The sequence below is a fragment of the Atta cephalotes genome, assembly GCF_000143395.1.
Source record: "Atta cephalotes unplaced genomic scaffold scaffold00010, whole genome shotgun sequence".
NCBI classification, from domain to species: domain Eukaryota; kingdom Metazoa; phylum Arthropoda; class Insecta; order Hymenoptera; family Formicidae; genus Atta; species Atta cephalotes.
The window spans coordinates 1091974-1114256 of NW_012130074.1; the positions used below are offsets into that span (position 1 = coordinate 1091974).

At 29.4% G+C, this 22283-nt stretch overlaps 1 protein-coding gene across 1 annotated transcript in view; it reads left to right on the plus strand.

The window, feature by feature from the left end:
- The window catches only part of LOC105627679 (dynamin), an 89737-nt gene that overhangs the window by 58886 nt on the left and 8568 nt on the right, over positions 1-22283 (plus strand). The window contains exons 14-18 of the mRNA XM_012208958.1: positions 1225-1431; positions 4532-4707; positions 4812-4817; positions 5264-5452; positions 7306-7401. Of these exons, the coding sequence (XP_012064348.1) occupies positions 1225-1431; positions 4532-4707; positions 4812-4817; positions 5264-5452; positions 7306-7401 (674 nt within the window). The remainder of the gene's footprint in view (positions 1-1224; positions 1432-4531; positions 4708-4811; positions 4818-5263; positions 5453-7305; positions 7402-22283) is intronic.

A 22283-nucleotide genomic window follows, 5' to 3' on the forward strand; every position in this document is an offset into this window, starting at 1 on the left:
TATTCTTCAATGTTATAAACGTTTTGACTCACATCGAGTCATCTTCAGTGGGTATACATCAAATGGTAACGGTCATGGTAAATCTCAGATTTTCGTGGCTAATATGAATGAGCTATATATCCATTTTGTTCTCCTCAATTGACTTAACAGTTAATTAATGTCTATTACAAAAATCAATATTGCAATAATGTAAAAGTTCTTAAACCAATAATTTTACAATAATATTAACAATAATCAAATACATACCTGAGGAGAAAACAAGCATACCGCTATCATTGACAAAGAAATAAATCGCAACAGTTTGACAGATACATTTCAAATGAAAATGATATGAACCGACAAGGAAAAATCACAAAGGGGGAGGGGGGTTAGTTTTTGATGGAACGGGAAAAAAATGGATGGAGGACTAGAGTCAGGAATAACAAGTCAAAGATCGGTAGATATGAATCTGAGAATAATTCAATATCACTTTGTTTATTTAAGTTCTTTTTTTTTTTAAATTGTAGATCATCTCTGAAATTGATATTTTTATATGATATTTCATTATCCATTATTATCCATTATTATCCATTATATTTTTAACTTTTCATTCCAAATAAATTCATTGTTGTACTGTAATCTCCCTCCTCTCTCTCTCCCCCCTCCCCCTCGCCCTTCAACCTCTCTCTCTCCCCTCCCCTCCTCTCTCTACGGCTAGAAACGATAGAAGGAAATTCACTTTTTTTATTATGTCTGAAATATGTTTTTTTACTCTAGACTTAACTGTCCTTTAGTTTGACCAATATAAGATGTAATCAAGTTATTTTATAAATCAGTCGTGATGCATCTTTGAATGTAATCATCTTTTCCTCTTTTTATAAATCTTTTTAAGGTATTCGGAATGGAATGTGCTATTTTTTTAGTTTTTCGTGCTATCGATACAAAGCTTTCAGAGATGGTCTTAACATAAGATACTATAAAAAATTTATTTTTAAATTTGAAATGAAATGTTCGTGTAAATTAGATTTATGGATAAATATTTTAGTCTGGATATTAGAAAAAATGAAAGAAGAGAGTAACTATTTTATACTACTATTTTATAATAAAATTTTAATAGCTTCTATATTTTTTTTATGATAGTATGGATGGGATAATAAAAATATTCAGTCATCCCAAAACTCTGATATCTCTTTTATGCGATATTGAATGGTTCGGAATGTATTGATATTATTTTTATTTCTTTAGGGTGGTTCAGAGGGTCAATCATCAATGGATCCTCAACTGGAGCGTCAAGTGGAAACTATTAGAAACTTAGTAGATTCTTATATGAAGATTGTCACGAAAACTACTCGCGATCTAGTTCCAAAGACAATTATGCATCTTATTATTAATAACGCTAAGGATTTCATCAATGGGGAACTGTTGGCACATCTTTATGCAAGTGGCGATCAGGTAAAACATTATATTAATATAATATTGTATTGTGTTTATACGATAGTCATTGCAAAATCCATTTTTCCTTAAAGATTTTATATAATATTAAAGTTAAATACAATGATTTCAATAAATCGATTAATAAAAACTCCTTAATAATAAAATTATAGAAATATACAAAAAACAATTAGGAGTCAGTGTTGGAAGTCAATTGCACAAAAAATAAACTATAGATAACGAAAATTTTATATGTTTCGATTCCGTTTCGAGTCATCTGCAGCAATAAATAATAATACAACAATAAATAATAATAAATTAAACCACAATATCGTGGAAACGCATTCCCGTTACGTGATTCCCGTTACATGATTATGACTGCAATGTGGTGAGGAGCTTTACTATCAACATCTTGAATGTTGTACCAAACAGTTGCATAGTTGAATGGAAGTATGATTAATCTTCCCAAGCTAAAGAATTATAAAGATTTTAACGTTGCAACATATTACAATGGATAGAGAATTTTGAAAAAATCATAATAGTGCTCACCACATAGTCGCCGTAATCATACATCTGTTGATATTGAAAAGAGGGGCATTTTAAATTTAATTGACAAGCCTTCTCTTTCACATCTAGAATTCCACCAAAAGAACTTGGAATTCATAATTAATATTTTATTGGAGAACGATTATCTTTTGAATTTTTAGAAGACCTAGAATAAGAGGATAAAAAAATTAACTAAAAAATCGAACAATATAATAATTAGCATAAGAACATTCAAAAAGAAAAAATTAAATAAATCATTATTCCATTTATTAATGGTATCTCCAATAAATTCAATAAATTTATATAAAAAGTTTCATACTATAATATAGTATTAATACTTGAATAAGTTCATCAAAGTACATAAAGATCCTCTTTCAAAAGGAATATAGTATAGAAGATCAATTGCGATACATCTTATGTTGGTCATACAGGTAGAAAGTTAATGATAAAACTATCGAAATACCGAAACCATATTCGCAGAAAGACATCGTCTCATTCGGTCATTACCGATTATAGGATGCATTGCAATTGATGAATGACTTTGATTGTAATGCAGCTTATGATTGGTAAAACCGATATGGAAAAGAATTCTGGATGAAGAGAGATCTTATTATAAGCGATTAATGTCTGAAATTATGTATGTAAATCTACAATCTAAGGTTTTAACATGCAAATAAAACAAATTCAGCGGCTTTAAACAACACGTACATAGAGATTCTCCATAAACTATAATATTAATATTGTTTATTCAAATTGATTGATGTGTACTTTCTTTGTTCTAACATGCGCGACAGTTATTACTGAGCATATTACAAATCAACATGATTGCTCTTTTGTTCTTTTATTCTTTAATTTTAATTTAATTTTAATTTGTGACTTTTGATTGATTCGCATTAAATTTTAATGATATATTTTAATGATGGTTACGGCAGCTATGTGGTGAGCAGTATTATGATTTTTTAAAAATTCTCCATCCATTATAATATGTTGCCACGTTAAAATCTTTATAATTCTTTAGCTTGAGACTGACTATCATACTTCCACTCAGATATGCAACTGTACTACAACTTTGTATAACATTCAAAATATTAATAATGGAACTCCTTACTACATTGCAGTCATAATCATAAATGCGTTTCCACGATATTGTGATTTAATTTATTATTTATTATTATTTATTGTGCTGAAGATGGCTTAAAACGGTGCCGAAACGTACAAAATTTTCGTTATCTCTATAATTTTTTGCGCAATTGATTTCCAGCGCTGACTTTCATTGTTTTTGATACATTTTTATGATTTTATTATTAAAAATTATATAAACTAATTTTTCCCATTGTTTTCTAGTCAACCAATGATGAATTAAATAATCTGACAATAACCCTATAAATGCACCTTGCCTTTCCTTTATCCTTTTTTTTTTTTCGAGCATTTGGATCAAGAAAAATATGTTTATTATTTTTTAAATATAATAAGTTTAATTTAATTTTTGACTATATTAAAATTTTGAATATTCTTGCCAAGATTGGAAAGTTACTTTGTAAAAACAACTACCATTATAAGATATCAACTCTAAAAAATAACAAGTTGCAGTTACTTCAAAAATAATTTTTTATTATTTTTTTAGTTTTTTTTTTGTTGTGATTACAGAACAATATAGATAATATATTTTAATATTGTTAGAACTAGAGAAAAAAATTTACGTTTTTACATGATATACAATTTTATTTAAGAAATAGAATTGTTAAGTCAGAAACGCATAGAAAAATGTAAGGCAATAAGATGTAAGCAGTAAGCGAATCGAACAAATTATGGTAAAAAATATAAGAAAAAATGTAACAGTAATTTTATGTTTTCTACTATTATCGCTTCGTTATTAGTTACTTTACGATATTCGTATAAATAATTTATTTTTATGGATCGTCTACAGTGAGAGTAATAAATAAGCTGTAAAAAATTGATCAATCATAATCGATTATTCTCTTCATCAATTTCTCACGATTTATAACCTACTATCATATTACTTTTATTGTAAATGGCTCTTCAGAGATAAGGATTAGATATCAGTAGATATCGATAATAAGCAAGATTAATTGTTAATAATTAATTGTTAAATTATTATTAACGTAATATTCTTATAGATAATTAGGTTATAAGAAATAAAGGATTTGCAGTGAATATTAACAATAAATAAAATTAAATTACTATTTGTCTTCTAAACGTTGCCTTTATCTTCTACGCAACCAGTAGCGGCAGTAATATAACTATTCAGATTTTAATCAATTAAATTGACATATTAATTTAAAATATGCAAAGTAGCTGTAAAAGTAATTCAAATTAATAAATAATAATAAAATAATTCAAATTAGTTACTAAAAGAAATGTAACTAAGTTACAATTGGAAAAAAATAGAACAAAGTTAAGTTAAAGTTACTGAAAAAAAAATAACTTTAACTTACAAATAACTAATTGCTTCTCAACTCTGGTTCTGACATTTATGTATCTGATTTCTTTCTACGTCTTTATATTTTTATATTTTTATATCTGAAAAAAATTTAATGTGTATATATAATTATAGGCTTCAATGATGGAAGAATCTCCTGAAGAAGCGCAGAAACGAGAGGAAATGTTACGCATGTATCATGCATGCAAAGAGGCGCTTCGTATCATTGGAGATGTCTCTATGGCCACAGTTTCAACTCCAGTACCACCACCCGTGAAGAACGATTGGCTGATATCCGGCGACAATCCAAGGTAACCTTTATGTTATTCCTAAAATGATCTATCGCGCATTTTACTAATTTATCATCCTTACATTTTGTACCGTCTACTTTGCCATTTGAACACCGTTGAAACAGTCTTGGGTAAGATTTTTTTACATATGGCATATTTATCTTTATTTTTTTAGTTTAATGAACTGTATTATTGATAAGAAAAATGCGGTCATTTTGTTGTACAAAACATCATGTTCATATTATGCATGCTTTTCTCATTAATAGATTTTTCTGAGTAGTGATATTTTTATAAAAATTTTTATTAAGCTAGAATTTGAATTTAATCATTTATCAATATCTTAATTTAATCAATCAATATTTCATATCTTCAATCTCAATTATTTTATTGTTTATATCTTTGAATAATAATATTAAAAAATTATATAGACTATGTTATACATTCGAAGATTTTATGCATTACTTCTTTGTATATATATTAGTTGCATTCTTCTTTTTGTTTTGGATGAACATGTTTGACATGCTGAAATGATGCAGAAGTTGATTAAAACCGATTGTAAATATATTTTATATTTTAGATTATCGCCACCATCTCCTGGTGGTCCAAGACGTGGAGTGACACAGCCACCACCTATTTCTAGCTCTCGAGCACCACCACCAGTACCTGGAAGCGGCCGGCCAGCACCAGCCATTCCTAATAGACCTGGTCCAGGTGGACCACCACCAACGCGAGCTAATCCTGGCCTACCTCCACCTATGATACCATCGTGAGTATAATATAATTTTTGAATACATACACTTAAAAAAACTCTACGAAAATTAATTGTATCAGAAAAAACTTCTCAATCGCGATTTTAACATTCTATTGATCACAATTTTTTCTAAGCTACAAATTTTATGCTGCACAATAACGCTCCTTGTTGATTATGTGTTCGAAATATAATGATGCAATAACGATATAAAAGCGATATATAATCAAAAACGTAAAATTTGCAGCTTTCTTTGAGAATCTTGCATATATTAAACAGTAGCTTTTGTGCTGGGGCTTTTGGGTGCTAACTTCCCTTTCTATTGCAGGCGCCGACAATAAGTCTTCGCACTAACTCGCCTATTCGCTACTAATCAATACCGTATCCGTTGCATTATAGACAGTGTATTTTACACAAAACACAATATTTCTCTCTTTCCTAATGTTATCGTTATTGTCTATATATACTATGAGAAATTACATGATCAATGTTAATTAAGTAGGAGTGTGAAAATGACACGAAAATTATTCTAATTATATAAGTCCTGCACTTTTTTGTGTTTCCGGAATCTGATTGAACTTCCCAATGTCGAGCAATTTCTCTAGTATATTTCACCTGTATAACACAACAACGACGTATTTTTAAGTGATTAAGATTTGAGAAAGGATAAGAGTAATTATATTTTTCCTCTATGATATTATTTCTATTTATTTAATATTTATATTGCGTGAATGTTTATAATAATTTTTAGCTTAATATATTTATATTACATATCGTATATATATTTTTTTTATATATGTATAATATTATTTCTGGCACAGAGATTAATACAACCCTAATTATAGTTGTAGGTTTAACGCCACTAATAGTAAAATCTATAACACTAAATATTTTCAAAGATACAATATCTTCTTGTTCTTAATATAAATAAAAATATATATACATAGTCGAGTCATACACGTTCAATTGTAAATTATCTTTATGAAGATGTATATCATATATGTATATACCGTTGAAAATATTAATAAAGGACTTTACGTTCTTATAACAGATAGATAATTTATTTACTTACTAACAGCATGACATTTTGGCAAAATGCGACTAAATTTAAAAAAATGACTTCGAAAAAAAAATCTATTAATTTTCTATCAATCATATTTATCATCGATACATTTGTGTAAAATCTAAGATATATACATACGCCTTTTAATGTAATTTCAAAACTTTTTAAGCATAAGCACTTCTACTTTATATGTCTACATATCTTTTATCCAAAATATTTTATATGAAGACTAATAATCCGAAACTTGTCAATTATTAATTGTGGACAAATATGTCGGTGCCTGCATTACGATTTATCAAAAGTAACAAAATAGCATATATTATAATTATTATGTATTTATAAATGAAAGAATTTAGTCTAACAACTTAAAAGTTGCCTTTGAATATTGAACAAACATCATATCGTTATTATAAAACATTTTTGTAACTGCTGTTATAAATAGAGCCTAGATTAAAGTTTTGAGATTGTATCAACCGTAGCTAGCTTTCCTCACTTCATTTTCCCACCGCCGCACTGTCATTTCCCACATTGCGCGCAAATGGAAATGAGGAGAATCATGAGGAATATGTTACGGTCAACTCAAATCGGTACAACGATTGGTGGCTAATCCGGGCTCTAGTTATAAAGCTACATATCGTTAATGTTACTTTATCTCGGCTACACATTTAAAAAGGCATTATGCACGTTTTTATACACAAGACACGCATCATAAGTTAACAGTTAGCAACGTTAAACATATGATGTATGTCCCTGAAATAAATTGCAAAAGTGAGATCAGTAGTCAAAGTTGGGTCCGTGATGTGTTTAGTCGAGGGGGTGGTCTACAGCAGAGGATAACGCAAGCTGCGACACAGGCTGCGACACAGGCTGCTGTGAACGAGCTGATGGATGCGTTCAAGATCAAGTAAATAGATATTCCCACAGTTTTTCGGATTTTTATCCTTAACATAATGTATATGAGTATCCATTTAAGTTGCGCGGAAAGTAGATTGGTAGACTGTTCAGGGTTGAGAATGAACTAATATTCCTTTTGAATAGATCTTTATATAACATAATTTCGTTAAATAATTAATTTATTCCTGTCTCATTTTCTCTGTGGCTTCCTCTTTGCATGGTATTCTATGAATTTAATTAATGCTTTTGAAATCAAATCTGTACATATATACATACATACACATATACATGTGTATACGTAACACATTTGTATTTCATTATATTTTTATGTTGGAAACAATCTCATAAAAATATATCTATATCATATATATATAAGTACAATGAATATAAATATTAATATGAATATATATGTGTATACACATACATATATATATTTATATACGTAAATATTATATCTATCTTATACAGTATTATCTTTAATGTTTTAGATTTGATTATGGTGTTCCAAAATCAATTCAAATTAAGCAATAAAATTTTAAATTTTAACATTTTAAACTTCAGAACTGGAATCAAAGTATTGACAGTCAGGAAAAATGTTATGAATTGAAATAAATATATATATGCATATATGTGTAAAAAAAAAAGAACAAAGTAGATTTTAGCATAGAATTAATCCGATTTCATTATTATTTTCACGCTGTGCGAAAGTGTGAAAATTAATAAATAATCTTGTTAACGAAATATGGATTTCTTTCTAAAATGATATTTGTGTCCAGTGAATCCATCCTGGAAAGTCTACCAGAATTTGATAATATGATTGATAGCTTAATTTTGCGCATTAATTATATAAAATATCCATCGTTGAAGAGCGAGTTTGATATAAATATTGTGGCATTATCATGTTGACTGCATCTGATATTATATATTTGTTTGAATTATAATATTGAAAAAAATATTAACTACATCATTGACAGTGATGCGATAGATGAAAAAATGTCATGCTGTTGGAAAAGTATGTAACTAAAACTCACGAATGTATATCCAACTTGTTCTGAACAAAATTCTTTAATGACAAAAGCATTATACTACACAGAATCATCATAAAATTTCTCTATTTCTCTTTACTTCCTATAACATTTGTCACTTTTTTCTCTTGTAATTATTTAAAAATATATATATATGCCATATATGTATACTATATAAGAAAATGAAAGATACTTCATAATATTTACGAGATATAAACAAAAAAAATAGGGCTCAGACATAGGATGTGATATAGCGTAGAATGCTTCAAGGATTTTGTATGAAAATCCGAAGTCATGAAATCCCCTTTCTCTTCTCTTTTTATCCCATCCCTTCTCTCCTGTTCTTTTTCTTCTATCTATTCTCTTCTCTCCCCATCCCTCTCTTTCTCTCTCTGAATAGTCTAAATTAACAATATATAGATACGATGTATCTACTGAGTATAATGATGATCAATACTACGTACAATGTATAACGAGTAACATTACATTCAGCAAGCACATCCAGGAGTGACGTTGTATTTTGTATTATTTATAATTATTTTCTCGAAGAGAGCTTCCTGATTATGCTTGTGGTTTAATATATGTATATATACGATGACTTGTAATTAGATACTCTTGCCTATTTGCAAAGCAACGACGTGCTTCAAGATTATATAGTACACGTTCTTGCATGAAATATTTATGACATTTAGGAAAAATAGTTTATTAAACAGGCACAAGCTTATTTTATTATATATGTTTTGTATATAAGATTCGTAATATTTTCTGTAAAGCTTGTGTACTACTATATACTGGGCGACTTATGCTTTCATTTCAAATAAACGTTTACGTAGTGATCCGAGAGAAACTCAATCGAAGTGCAATTAAAAAAAAGAATATTTTTCGTTACAATAGAACGTTGAATGTCTTCTTAAATAATGAATTTAGAAAAACACCGACAGCTGAAGCTCATATCTTACGTGTCATTGCGTATTCTCCTGTCATAGTGAATTATGAATTCATTCATGAACAAAAAAAAATCTATAAACTTCGCATATAATCACAAGTATTAACATGTAGGATATTTCTTTATTAATATTAATAAGGCCTAATAATATTTCTTAGTACATACATACGTAACCATTTACTTCAATTATTTTTTCTGATGGTAGCATAATTCTTTAACGTTTTTTACTTCGTGTTTCAATTAATTAATTACATTGCTATTAATGTTCTCGAATTTATTAAAATTTGTCGCTCTTTTTGGAGCACGTCGGATTAATGATTATACATGGTTTTGCGTATCATTAAGGCAAAGATATTACAATCATGGTTTAAATATAATAATAAAGTTTCGGAATACTAAAATTGATGTCATATGTTGCCTTTGGCGTAGAATGCATCAGAAACATCAACATGAAAGATATTCCGCAGCCACAAAGTGCACTATTATAACGTTATTGTACAGTATATAACTTGTATACAGATGTGCGTGTATATGGTATATGTCACACACGCGCGCGCGTACGCACGCACATTTATCCTTTTGAAGCAATGTTAGAATTGAATAAGCGTCGATATAACAAGAGTAAAATTGCAATTAAATTATTAAAATCACCATACTCTATTATATACAAAAGTATATCCATAGATTTGTTTAGTAACGTATTTCACACTCGATCGATAGATTCGTGAAAATTTTTTCTTATAAAATGATCATTTTTGCATTAGTGAGCATTATTGACATAACAATGAGGTTATTAAAGGCCTCTTTATAAGGTGTTGTGTAGCTTTTTAATCGGGCACATGCGCTGTGTGCACTTACCGCATCGAATATTGTTAATTGAATATTTAAATGAAAAGTTAAATTAAATATTTAAAGCTCTGTCGATTTAGTTGCGTATGAATATTTCACCTCTTCTAATAGTGCACTATTTACCAATTTATTTTTAAAAGAAGAAAAAAGGTAGGCTGAAAAATTAAATCAGATAATAAGAGTTATTGAAATCATCTATACGATGTATATTAGGATAGAATAAATATGTGTAAGTATTCTGTGTTTTATGGAATAGATCAGAGCGAAAAAAATCTCTTGTTTCATATTTCCGCGAAATTGCATTATTATACTTGTAGTAAGTCCCATTATAATATTATAAAACTTGAACCATTAAATTTATCATATTTAAGAGGATCCTAAAGATGATTAGTCATATTATAAATAACACACAGATAATTTACGTGTTATTGACACTACATCAATATCTCACTCACGTACGCCACACATACACATAAATTTTCATAACAATTGTATTTTAATTAAACGTCTAAATCCAATGTTAAGAATTACACGCTGTTTCTTCATGCAAACTATTACTCTGTGGATTACTATTTCATAAGTATAAATTACACAACTTTTGAAGCAAATGTTGTCACGACAGCTCTGGAATGCCATATTGAGAATTAAGAAATGTGTAAAGATCTCAATTTCAAAATTTTTTCGTTCTCACCATGAATTCCATCTCACAGACACGTATTAATGCGTATATTTTAATCCTGGAAGGATTTTTAAATCAGTAAGAGAGGAAAAAAAGTAATTATTGATACAAAAGTTATATAGTTTAGTCGGTAATACTTTAGGATCCCTTTAAATGCATTTGGGGATTTGATGGAATATCAATCTCAAGTTTTACAACAAAGAATGATATGATAATTTTGTTTAGGTAATTATTAATACTATAATTATAAATACTTCAACATATGATTAATTAAATATATTTTGCCTTTAAAGGCAATTCGCGTTCTTTTTACTTTATATCAGTACTAGGATTTACTTGCATTTATTTTACATTTAGGATTTACTTGCATTTACTTTACATTTCAGCTGATTTTCAGCTTGGTTTCCTGCCTCTTATTTTAACCCGCGCGCAGCCTAATGCTAACTGGCTAATGCTTAGGCTGCGCACGGCTTGATGAAGTAAGGAATAAGAACCAAACTAAAAATCGGCCGAAATGTGCAAGTAAATCTTAATACTGCTTTATGTTATGATTAATTATAAATTGGTTTAATTATAAAAGTATTAAGTAAGTTAAGACCCAACGCGTAAAATGTAATTAAATTGCGCCGAGCTGATGAATATCAATTTCTATATTGTTCATGATTGATGAAAAACGAAAGAATATTAACTGCACACTACACACACACACACACACACACACACACACTACACACACACACACACACTACACACACATACACACACAGGATATCCCAGAATAACTGTCGTTTCGTATGCTGAAAAAATATTTCGTATGCTGATAGAGCAGTCTAAACTGAGTCGAAAAGTTTTCTATCATTTTGTAATTTTCGTAATTGTTAAATTACTAAAAATCACTGAATATTGAGTTTTAATTATTTTTTATTAGAGTATTATAAACTTTACAGAAAAATAACAAGAGGCAAAAATTGTTTATTTTCCTCTCATAGAACTCTAAGAATTTTTACAGAATTTTTTAATATCGTATTTTCTCATGTTGATAAAAATAAGAAAATGCAGTAAAAAGTTGATAAAAATTTTTGAAAAAATTCTTAGAGCTCTATGAGAAGAAAATAAACAATTTTTTTTCTGTAAAGTTAATAGTACTTACTTGTAGTTACTTGAAAAAATTATTGAAAAATAATATTTGGCGATTTTTGGTTATTAATTAATATCTTGTTAATTATTGCGAAAATTGCAAAATAGTACAGGATTTTTCGACCCAATTTAGTCCGCTCTATCAGCACACGAAATATTTGGCAATCATTCTGGGATACCTTGCATATACACGTAGAGATCGCGATATGCACTTTATTCGATGCGTTATATATGCTTCCATCTAAAGCTTTGTGTGTCTATATAGTTATGCTTATTTTATGTATAGCTAACATCAATTAAGTATGTAATTCTATTTTACACCGCGGACTTTAAAAATCTTCGGATCACCGCGCTTATATTTAGTATCTATTATAAAGAATTTGAAAGAAGAGAATGATGCTTCGATGAGCGAATCGTGGATTTGCTATTAGCGTAGTTTTGATTATCTCGAAGGGTTTGGCACACCAGAGAAAGTGATGAAATTTGTCGAGAGAGAGAGGGACGAGGGAGGAAGAGGGGGGAGAGAGAGAGAGAGAGAGAGAGAGAGAGAGAGAACGAACGATTTAACGAATCCATGAGCTGCAAATAAATATACTTTAAATGTTTTCACTATTATATAAAGACAGTAATTTCAAATTACATCAAAGATACGCATATCTTTCCTTTATTTCTTTCTATTGTGCCAAACCCTTGATCATACATGGGCAAAGTAACCTCCAATCATAAAACGCGGTAGAGAGTCCTTGATATAAGCAAAAACTTTTAGCCGCGATAACGAGCAACTATATGCTATACAGCAAAATCACTATGTACTTCTAACCCCAGATATTGGATGGCAGATATAGTTCTCGGTGATCAACACAAACTATCATATATTATCCTTGTTAATTTTCATATTGTATATTGATTTTTATAATTATTTACGATTTTGATAATTATTTAGTAATTATTTACATTGAGGGATCTCTCTCCCTCTCCTTCAATGATCTTGACATATATTATCAAAGTCATGATTCTAAATGGTCTCCAACAAGCTTTAGTCGCTCGTTACCTATAAAGTTATTAACAGTAAAAGTTAGTAATTATTTTCCTACTTTATATGAAAATCAGACTCTAGATAGGGAGAGAGATATAAAGTGAATTAAGGAAATATAACTTTCCACATGAAACGAGTTCCACCCCACTTCCCTTCCTGCCAAAGGGTGTTCAACTTTCCATGTAAAGCAAGCTCCACCTAAATAAAAAGTTATGCGCCTCTTGGCAGGGGGAGACGTGAGATGAAAAACACTTTGCGTGGAAAGTCGTAACATTATTTTAAAACAAAAAATTTGTTTTATATAATAGAAAAGAGATATCATTTTTCAAATTTTTTTTGGTAATAATTTTTTAATTAATTACGAATAACAAAAAACAGCTAAAACTTGTTGGAGATCACTCCAGATCATGATCTTGACACAAGGTCTATGTTAAGATCAAAGTCATTAAAGGGAGAGTCTTAATGTAATAATGTAATAATTACCATGATTTTTATTCTGAATCGTTAAATTCGACCAAGAAACCATAATTATATTGTGGGAGAAAATTCTACTTGAAATATTATATTAAAATTATTACAATATAATGTTGGAGGGTTACTTGGCTAAAGCGGCTCCTGCATGATTAGCATTATCGATGCAAATGTATTGCGCTATAACATTGATATAGATATATTGAATATAATATCAATATACATTACATACATTATATAAACTATTAATATTATTTTATTATACTATATCAATATATTCTATGATAACATTGATCGTGTAAGAGTCGCTTAAGTTTTTCTGCGCTACATTTAAAAAAAATGCGTTGTAATATCACATGCACGAGAGGAACACACATACTGTTTTACTGCAATATAAATGTATATAGGGAGTAATGTTATAAAATATATCTATACGTATATGTGTATATATGTGCGTACATACATATATATGTATACATACGTATATATGTATACATACATGAAAAATAAGATTACGTGAAAAAGAACATTGCTCTCATGAACAGTCGAAGACGCATTTTCGTCCGGATTTATTGCGTAAATCGCAAAATAAATTATTTTTCTCTCTTGATTGAAACATTTAATATTTCCCACGAGCATTTATTGCGAGTTATAATGTTGAAATTATCCAAAGATGAGACAGAAACTCATAAATGTATTTCCCCTGTGTACGGGGATGCGTATTCGCGTTCTGTGTATTTTTTCAGTAAATCTTGAAACCTCTCGTTTACAATCCTGTAATCTGTTTTCTTTTTGAAAATAGTAGCGATGTGACAATAATTTGATCTGAAATGTTTGTATGTGTCAGGAAAATGATGAAAATTGATATTATTTGATTTATTAAGGCGACCTAAAGTCATCTGTTTCACTAAACGCAATAATTTTTGTGTAACAATTATTTTTCTTTTTCTTTACAGATTTAAAAATTTAATAATTATGCATATTAGAGACGATTTCACAGATTTTAATGATCTTGACTATGTTGTCATAATCTTGAGTAATCTCCGAAATGTTTTAGCCATCAATCATTATTCATTTCAAAGTTATTAACAAAATTTGAAAAATAATGTCCGATTTATGCTACATATAACATCCCAGCAAATACGGAGTATAGCTACAATAGAACCTAACATGTAATATAACAAAAATAACACGTAATATAACAGAATGTTATATTGTAGTAATATTAATATAATTATTTATTATATATCTACGAAATAATTGTTATATAACTGTTGCATTATTTTGATATGTACTTGTTACAATAAAGTAAAGGCAATATAATCTTAATGTAACATAGATGTTATGTCGAAGGTAGATAACTGTTATATATTACGTAACATTTATAAGATCTATATATTATTGTTATATTCATATTATAAAAGTTGTGCTCAGCATTTATTTGTAATTAGGGAATAACAGATTTAATACTTATATCAGAAAATATGCATTCTACACAGAGTACATAGTTTCTGATAAATAGAAATTTCTTATTCCCTGTTCCTATATTTTTCAAGTAAGCAGCAATCAATGTCGACTCTGTCGGATAGAGAACGTTTTTTTGTAGCAGCGTATAATATTGTTTAACAATTCATGAATCTGACATTTCTACAGAAAATAATGAGCATTCTACAATAAGTCATTACCTAAGCTTTAAATCATGCTACAAAAAAATTGGTCAATTTCTTATAATTTAGACTTAAAACTTAGACTTAAAACTTAGGTCCTAGCTATGATGGAAGGAATAACATGGTGTGTGCACTTGTCCTTTTCTAAATCTCTGCTCTCTCCGTCTATGGACTGTTCATAAAGAGGAAGGATTACCAACTGAAACGCTAAACGTGAGGCGCGATATTCAAAGGCCATTTTTATTTTAAAATTTTTAAATAGTGTCTTAAGATGCTAATACACACTCGGATTGACATCTTAAGACAGTCTTAAATGCAAGAATCGAATGAATATGAATATCGATCTATTTCGTGTCGGAATTGGTACTGAATCTTTCCTTGTTTAATTAAACACTATGTTTCTTTTTCTATAGAAAGAGAATTTAAAAATTGCATTATAAAGTGTGTTAAACAAGGAAAGATTCAGTACAATTTCACAACGCGAAACAGGTCAGTATTCATAGTCGATTCTTGCATTTAAGACTGTCTTAAGATGTCGTAAGTCCAAGGATTGTATTAGCATCTTAAGACATTATTTAAGACGATTTTAAAATAAGAACGGACTATGAATACCATCCCATGTTTTGCGTTTCATAATTGGTAGCTCTTGCTCCCTATTGACGACACAGAGCAAAAGTAGGCGTGGTTTGGCAGAACTGCACACACCATGATAATAGCTTATTGCAGAAAGTCCACAAAAGTTATCATACATAAAATGACATAAGTTGCGTAAGTATAACTTAAGGCCGTTGGATTATTCAGCATTAAGATATATTGATTTATATAAGATGCTGATCCAGCGATCTTATGCAATGCTTATATACAGCTTATATGTGTGATTATTCTAATAAAGTGTATATAAATAAGATTATACGTAATTATAATATAAAACTTATCAATAGAAGAATATTATCAATATAAAACTTATTGTATAACAATTACATAACATTGGAATTATTTATAGTCACATAATAATTCAGCATGTTATGTAATTATTTTATATCTTTTCTGTAACTATGCAACAGTTGTATAACGTTTATTACATTGTTATATTTATTGTATATAACTGTAATTTGTAGTGAGGAAATTACAACTAACATGTACGTACTAACATATACATGTAATGTCAACACGTTATACTACCTGTTGCATTCCGTTTCATCATAGCAATATAACAGTTATATAATTGCGTTTTCAGGGATTAAGACTCCTGAGTAGTTAGCCATCATTTAATCCACCATTTCGTAACGTCATAAGCGAGAAATGAAACATGTTGATTTTTTTTGCATATTTGTAAATAAAGAAAAATTGGATGAAACCAGTGTTGCCAACTCGAAATTTTTAAATCCGTCATATGTCTCTTTAAATATACCCAGAAATAAACTAAAAATAGTAAAGTGTACTATACATACTGTGCATGCATGCGTGCGTGCGTGTTTAAAAAAAGGAATTAAAATAAATATATAATTATATGTTAATTAATTTTACTTTATTTATATTAATGCAATAAAATATATAAGAAAAATAAAATAAAATATATGGCACATTTTTTGTACATTTTAAAAAAGTTTCCAAAAAGTTCATTGCCATAATAAAAATCTATCAGTGCACATAACGTAAACTACAGCATTTTCAGCGCTGGAAGTAAATTTAAGATGCATTCTGATATTTACTCCCAGATGATATTTACTGCCGAAAATCTATAATGCATATAACGTATACTGTACAGTTTCAGCACTGACAGTGAATATCGGAACGCACCCTTAAAATATAGCCTATAACACATTATCTATTGGCTATTGCGCAGGTTGCATGATTTCATTGTCATTCACATCTTACATTGGTTTATCAAAGATGACAAATTACATATGATTAGTTAAAATTTAATTTAAAAAATGGGTTTATTTTGAAGAGAAAATCCGCTCCTTCAATTCTCAAATAATTCAGAAAATAAGTTCAGCTAAACGCGATTTTTGCCCGTTAAATGACATTAAAATAAGCTAGAAAATAAACCAAGTTGGCAACACTGAAACGAAATAAGATCGCTTTAAAACATTTGTAAAAATGAACAAAGACTCTCTTTATCTCTCCTGATAGTTATAAAGAGAAAAAAACTCGTGAAGTGAAAATAGGCGCATGCCTATTGAGTAAAAACTATAGTAAACGCACTTTATGTGCCTTTTACGACTATTTACTGACTGTCATGGGAGATAAGGATATCTTCGCCCATTTTTAAGGATATTTTAAAGCGATCTCATCATTTTATTTCATCCAAATTTTTTTATTTACAAATGGCATACACGAAAAACCAACGTGTTGTTTATGACACATTTCTCGCTTATGACGTCACAATTCAATATGGCTGGAGTGAATATTCAAGGTGCGTTTAGGAAGATGCTATTAGCGATACTTGTGTTATTCTATCCTTGTTTTACGTTTAACGAACAACGAAGGTAGAATAACAGAAATAGCGCTAAAGTCTCTCCGAACGCATCATCAGGAGCAGAGTTGGATAATCTAGCACGATAGAAAGATAATATGCGCAATGCTACGCATAATACACATAAAATGCAGAAAATGCATAGAATACGCAGAAAATGTAGAAAACACAGAAAATCTATGAAATGGATTCTGCTGTATAACCTAAAATAACCTATGATAGTTCTACTCGTCGGCTTCGTCGTTCTTGAATGAGACAATGAGTTTTATTAATACATATATACGTATAGGCCGGCTAATTTATAGTTGTTTCTTATTTGAGGAACAACTTACTATCCTAAATACAGTCTTAAGATGTCATCAGTCAAAGGGTAACATTAGCATCTTAAAATATTACTTAAAACAATCTTAAAATAAGAACGGGCTATGAAAATAAGAACCGCCTATAGATACAAAGAAATTAAAATATGAGCGATGAAGAACGAAATTCACAGTTTCACGTATTTCATGATCATAGACAAATGTTTGTACTTTGTCTTATATGTAAAATATAATAATGAGTTATAAAATATAATAGAGAGAACTGTGACTGCGAAAACTGTGAGTTGCGATTACATTTATGCTCTAGTTACATACAACGCATGCGTTTTAGGTACTTTTCGCTGAAATATAAAGGACACAAAATTTGATTAATGAGTTTAAAATATATTAAAAATAATAAAAACTGAAAAGATTAGATGAACCTCTAAGGATTTCTTTTTTCTTCCTTTCTTTTCTTTCATTTTTCTTTTTTTCTGTCATTTTTCGTTAATAAAATAAAGCTATACAGAATGTTTGATAATTTTTCCGAAAAGTTAACGAAATATTAATCTCTAAAAATTGCCGAATACGCGCATTCGCCCAGCCTACTACTATCAAGTGTACGCCCATTGGTAGTTCAGCCTGCTGGGAGTGAGATGGCTGGCAAAGCTTGTTAGGCCCATCCCCATTCCCCGCAGCCCACGTGCCGAACTACTAATATGCGTACATTTGATAGTAGTAGGCCGAGTGGATGAGCGGTGATCTTTAGAGATTAATTTCTTGTTAACTATTGCGAAAATCGTAAAATGGTAGAGGACTTTCCGTCTCAGTTTAGTTCGCTCTACATGTTCACAAACTCTGTCGGAAGAATTATCGGACACCCTATATAATCTTAACCGAAGTTTTCTGCATGAAAAGAATTTTATACAGCAGAAAATCTCACTTAATTCCGCGCAGAATACTCGAGTTTTCTACGCATAAAACGTAAGATATTATGCGTATCCAATTCTGCTCAGGAGTCTTAAGAATTACAATTATTATTATTATTTATTTTATTTCTTTGCTTAGAAATATTTTATACGGAAAATGTTTTAAATGGCTGATTTCCATACAAAACAAGGTCCATTCCATCTCTCTCCCTGCCTAGAGACGCATTTCCACGCGAAGCAAAAACTACTTTAGGAAGGAGGGAAGGACAGTCCGTCGTTCCGCGTTATAAAAAGTGTATGCGTGGAAGCAATACGAGTCGCCCCCCAAGGAGGAAGAGAGATACTGCCTCCACGCATACATTTTGCAATGCGAAACGAAGTCTACCCCATCTCCTCCCTGCCAAGAGGCGTCTGACTTTTTACGCGAAGCGACCACTTCACTATCCTCTCCAGAATTCACTTATTTAAATCATACTTATGAAATTGTAATAGTAAGTTACATGAATAAAGAATTCTTAGAATTCTAATTCTAAGAATCATCGAATTCTTAGAATTAGATTCAATAGGTAAAATAAGAGCTAATTAATCTATAGTTCTCTTAGAATTAGATTTTGACATTTGATCGCTATAAAATTGTTATACGATCATTTATGTATATGTGTGCGTGCGATATTGATGTAACATGTAGCAATATATAGTGATGTGTCAATGATAGGTAAATCTCTAGACAAAATACTAAAAGATATCGTTCTTAGATATTTTTTTTGGTAAGACGAAAAGATATCTTTTCGTATTATCAAAAAAACGTAAAGAAAATATCTTTCCATATTTTATATCTTTCATCATTTATCTGCGAGTAGTATGCAAGATCGCCAAACGGATGCGGTGGAGTTCAATTTCTCATGTTTGAAAATCATATAAATAGAATAAAAGATGCAGCATTGTAAGAAATTTTACCCGTATTCTAATGAACACTAATAAAATATTTTTTTGAAAGTGAATCTCCAAAAAGAACTATGATGAAAAATAATGACTCTTGCACACAGAACATGGCATTACGGCAAACATTGCAAAATGGGATGTATATTTCGTTTAGTTTTTTGTAAAAACTAATTCAGGTATCTGATATATGTTATTAAATGCTGCCAAAGTATAAAAACTAAAAGAAGTCTTAAAGACAACTAATATCCACAGAAGTCTTTCTTTAGATATTATATGGCTAAGGCTATAAAGATTAGCAATATCTGTCGTCTTTTAATCTCATCTTGTCGTTGACTATATTCTTTCAGTAAAAGGTATCTTTACAACAATTTAGTCATTTTTTAGACGATTGTGCTCTCTAGATCGTATGTATAAATTCTATTGAGTCGATAAAACAGACGACTTTAGGATCTCCTTAAAGGTCATAATTTGAATAAAGAGTATTTATGTTTATAAATATGTTCCAAATTGTAATTATTTAGATTTCGAATTATGATTGACATAATCTTTCTAAAAAAAATTGTAAGATTCCTTTACATTACAGGAGACATCTCTTCGATGGCCTTGATCTTGATATATGTTATAGAAATGGGAATACTGATCAACTTTTCCTAATAAATTAATCAGTAGCCTTTTATAATTTTGAGATATTTACATAAAACTCATTTCCAAAATTTCATTATTTTCTGTCTATCGCACGACCTTCCATGCAAAGTGATTCTCACCCCAGCTCCTGCCTGCTTAGGGACGCGCGACTTCACGCGAAGCGACTCTCATTCCACCTCCTCCCTGCTTCAGAGGCATCCAAGTTTCATTTCCCTTAATAGAAGGAAGTCATTTTGTAAGGCGAAGATCTGAAAATATCTTAGAAATTATAAGAGACCGCTGATTAATTTGGAAGAAAAAGTTAATCAGTACCATCATCTTTATTACATGTGTCAAGATCATCAAAGAGGTAATTTTAATGTATTATATTTGGGTATTACATATTGAAAAATTTAAGAGAACATCATGTCTCGCATTAAAATTGTTTTCTTTCAAATGAAAATAGATTATTGGTCATTAATTGGGGATTAAAATTGATTATGTGTTGTTTTGGTGCGTGCGTGCGTGCGTGCGCCTTTTCGGAAAATCAAAATGACATATTCAAGATGACTATCACAATGAAAACGAGCGAAAAAAGTTATATCTTCAGAAGAACTACTTGGAAAATTAATGGCAGCAAATTTTTCCATGTATTTTTGCTGCTGAAAACGAATCTGATAACAAATTTGGCACTTTGGTCATATTTTGACTGCCATTTTGAAAAAACTGCAAAAAAATTCGCTTTTTGCGTATATCTCGGAAAATATTGATTTTAGAAAAAAAAGTATTCAACAAAAAATAAAGTTCTTGAAATTCTTTACAAAGAAGATTCTATGCATAATTTTCGTAATTTTAACCGTTTACGCATAATATGACTTTGGATTATGAAACCTTTTCAATTAGGCTATATAAATTATATAGGTGCTAATATATATATATAGCATAATTGAAAAGATCTCGTAATTTAAAGTCATATTACGCGTAAATGGTTAAAATTATGTGTATATATATGTATATATAAGAAGGTTGTAAGGGCATAAAACACATATTAACACTTTAAATATTTACACTTTAAATAAGCTACATATATGAAAGTTGTGTTTATAACTTTCTGTTTTTATTGAGGAACACATTTTTATAGATCATTAATTTTATTTGTTATTATTTTATAAGCAAAAATGATAAAAATCTAAATTTTTTTATATAAGTACTTTAAGTATTAAAAATGACTTGTGCAAATTTCATGAAATTCACCAATTAGTTTACAACAAATAAAATAAAGTCTGTAAATAATTAATTCTTATTGCGAAAAATATTACCTCGGTCGGGAGTCGAATTTGGATCTCTTGTTCGCCCGGAAAGCAAGAGATCCGACTCTCGTCCAAAATAATATTTTTCACAATAAGAATTAATTATTTATAGATTTTAATATATCAGCATTATTAAGATCGTTCGAAGATGCAAAAAAGCATCAAATTATTAAATTGCTAGTCAATTTAACTCGTAATATTACTATGATAGTTCAATAGAGTTAGTGTTTCAAAATCGAAAAATCATTTCAGTGCGTGTTTTAGAGCGTTTTATTATATACGTAATATATATAATATATAAATTCACAGAATCATGCAAGCCTTTAAAATCCAGATAAATCATTTAAGATATGAGTATAATATCTATAGTTTGTGTCACATATGCGATCCTATAATATATTATAAAGTATATAAAAAACTATATAAAAACTATATTAAAAAATTGAGATTTTTATTATTATATTAGGTGTACAACTTTGCTTCCACCGTTTTTTTTCCG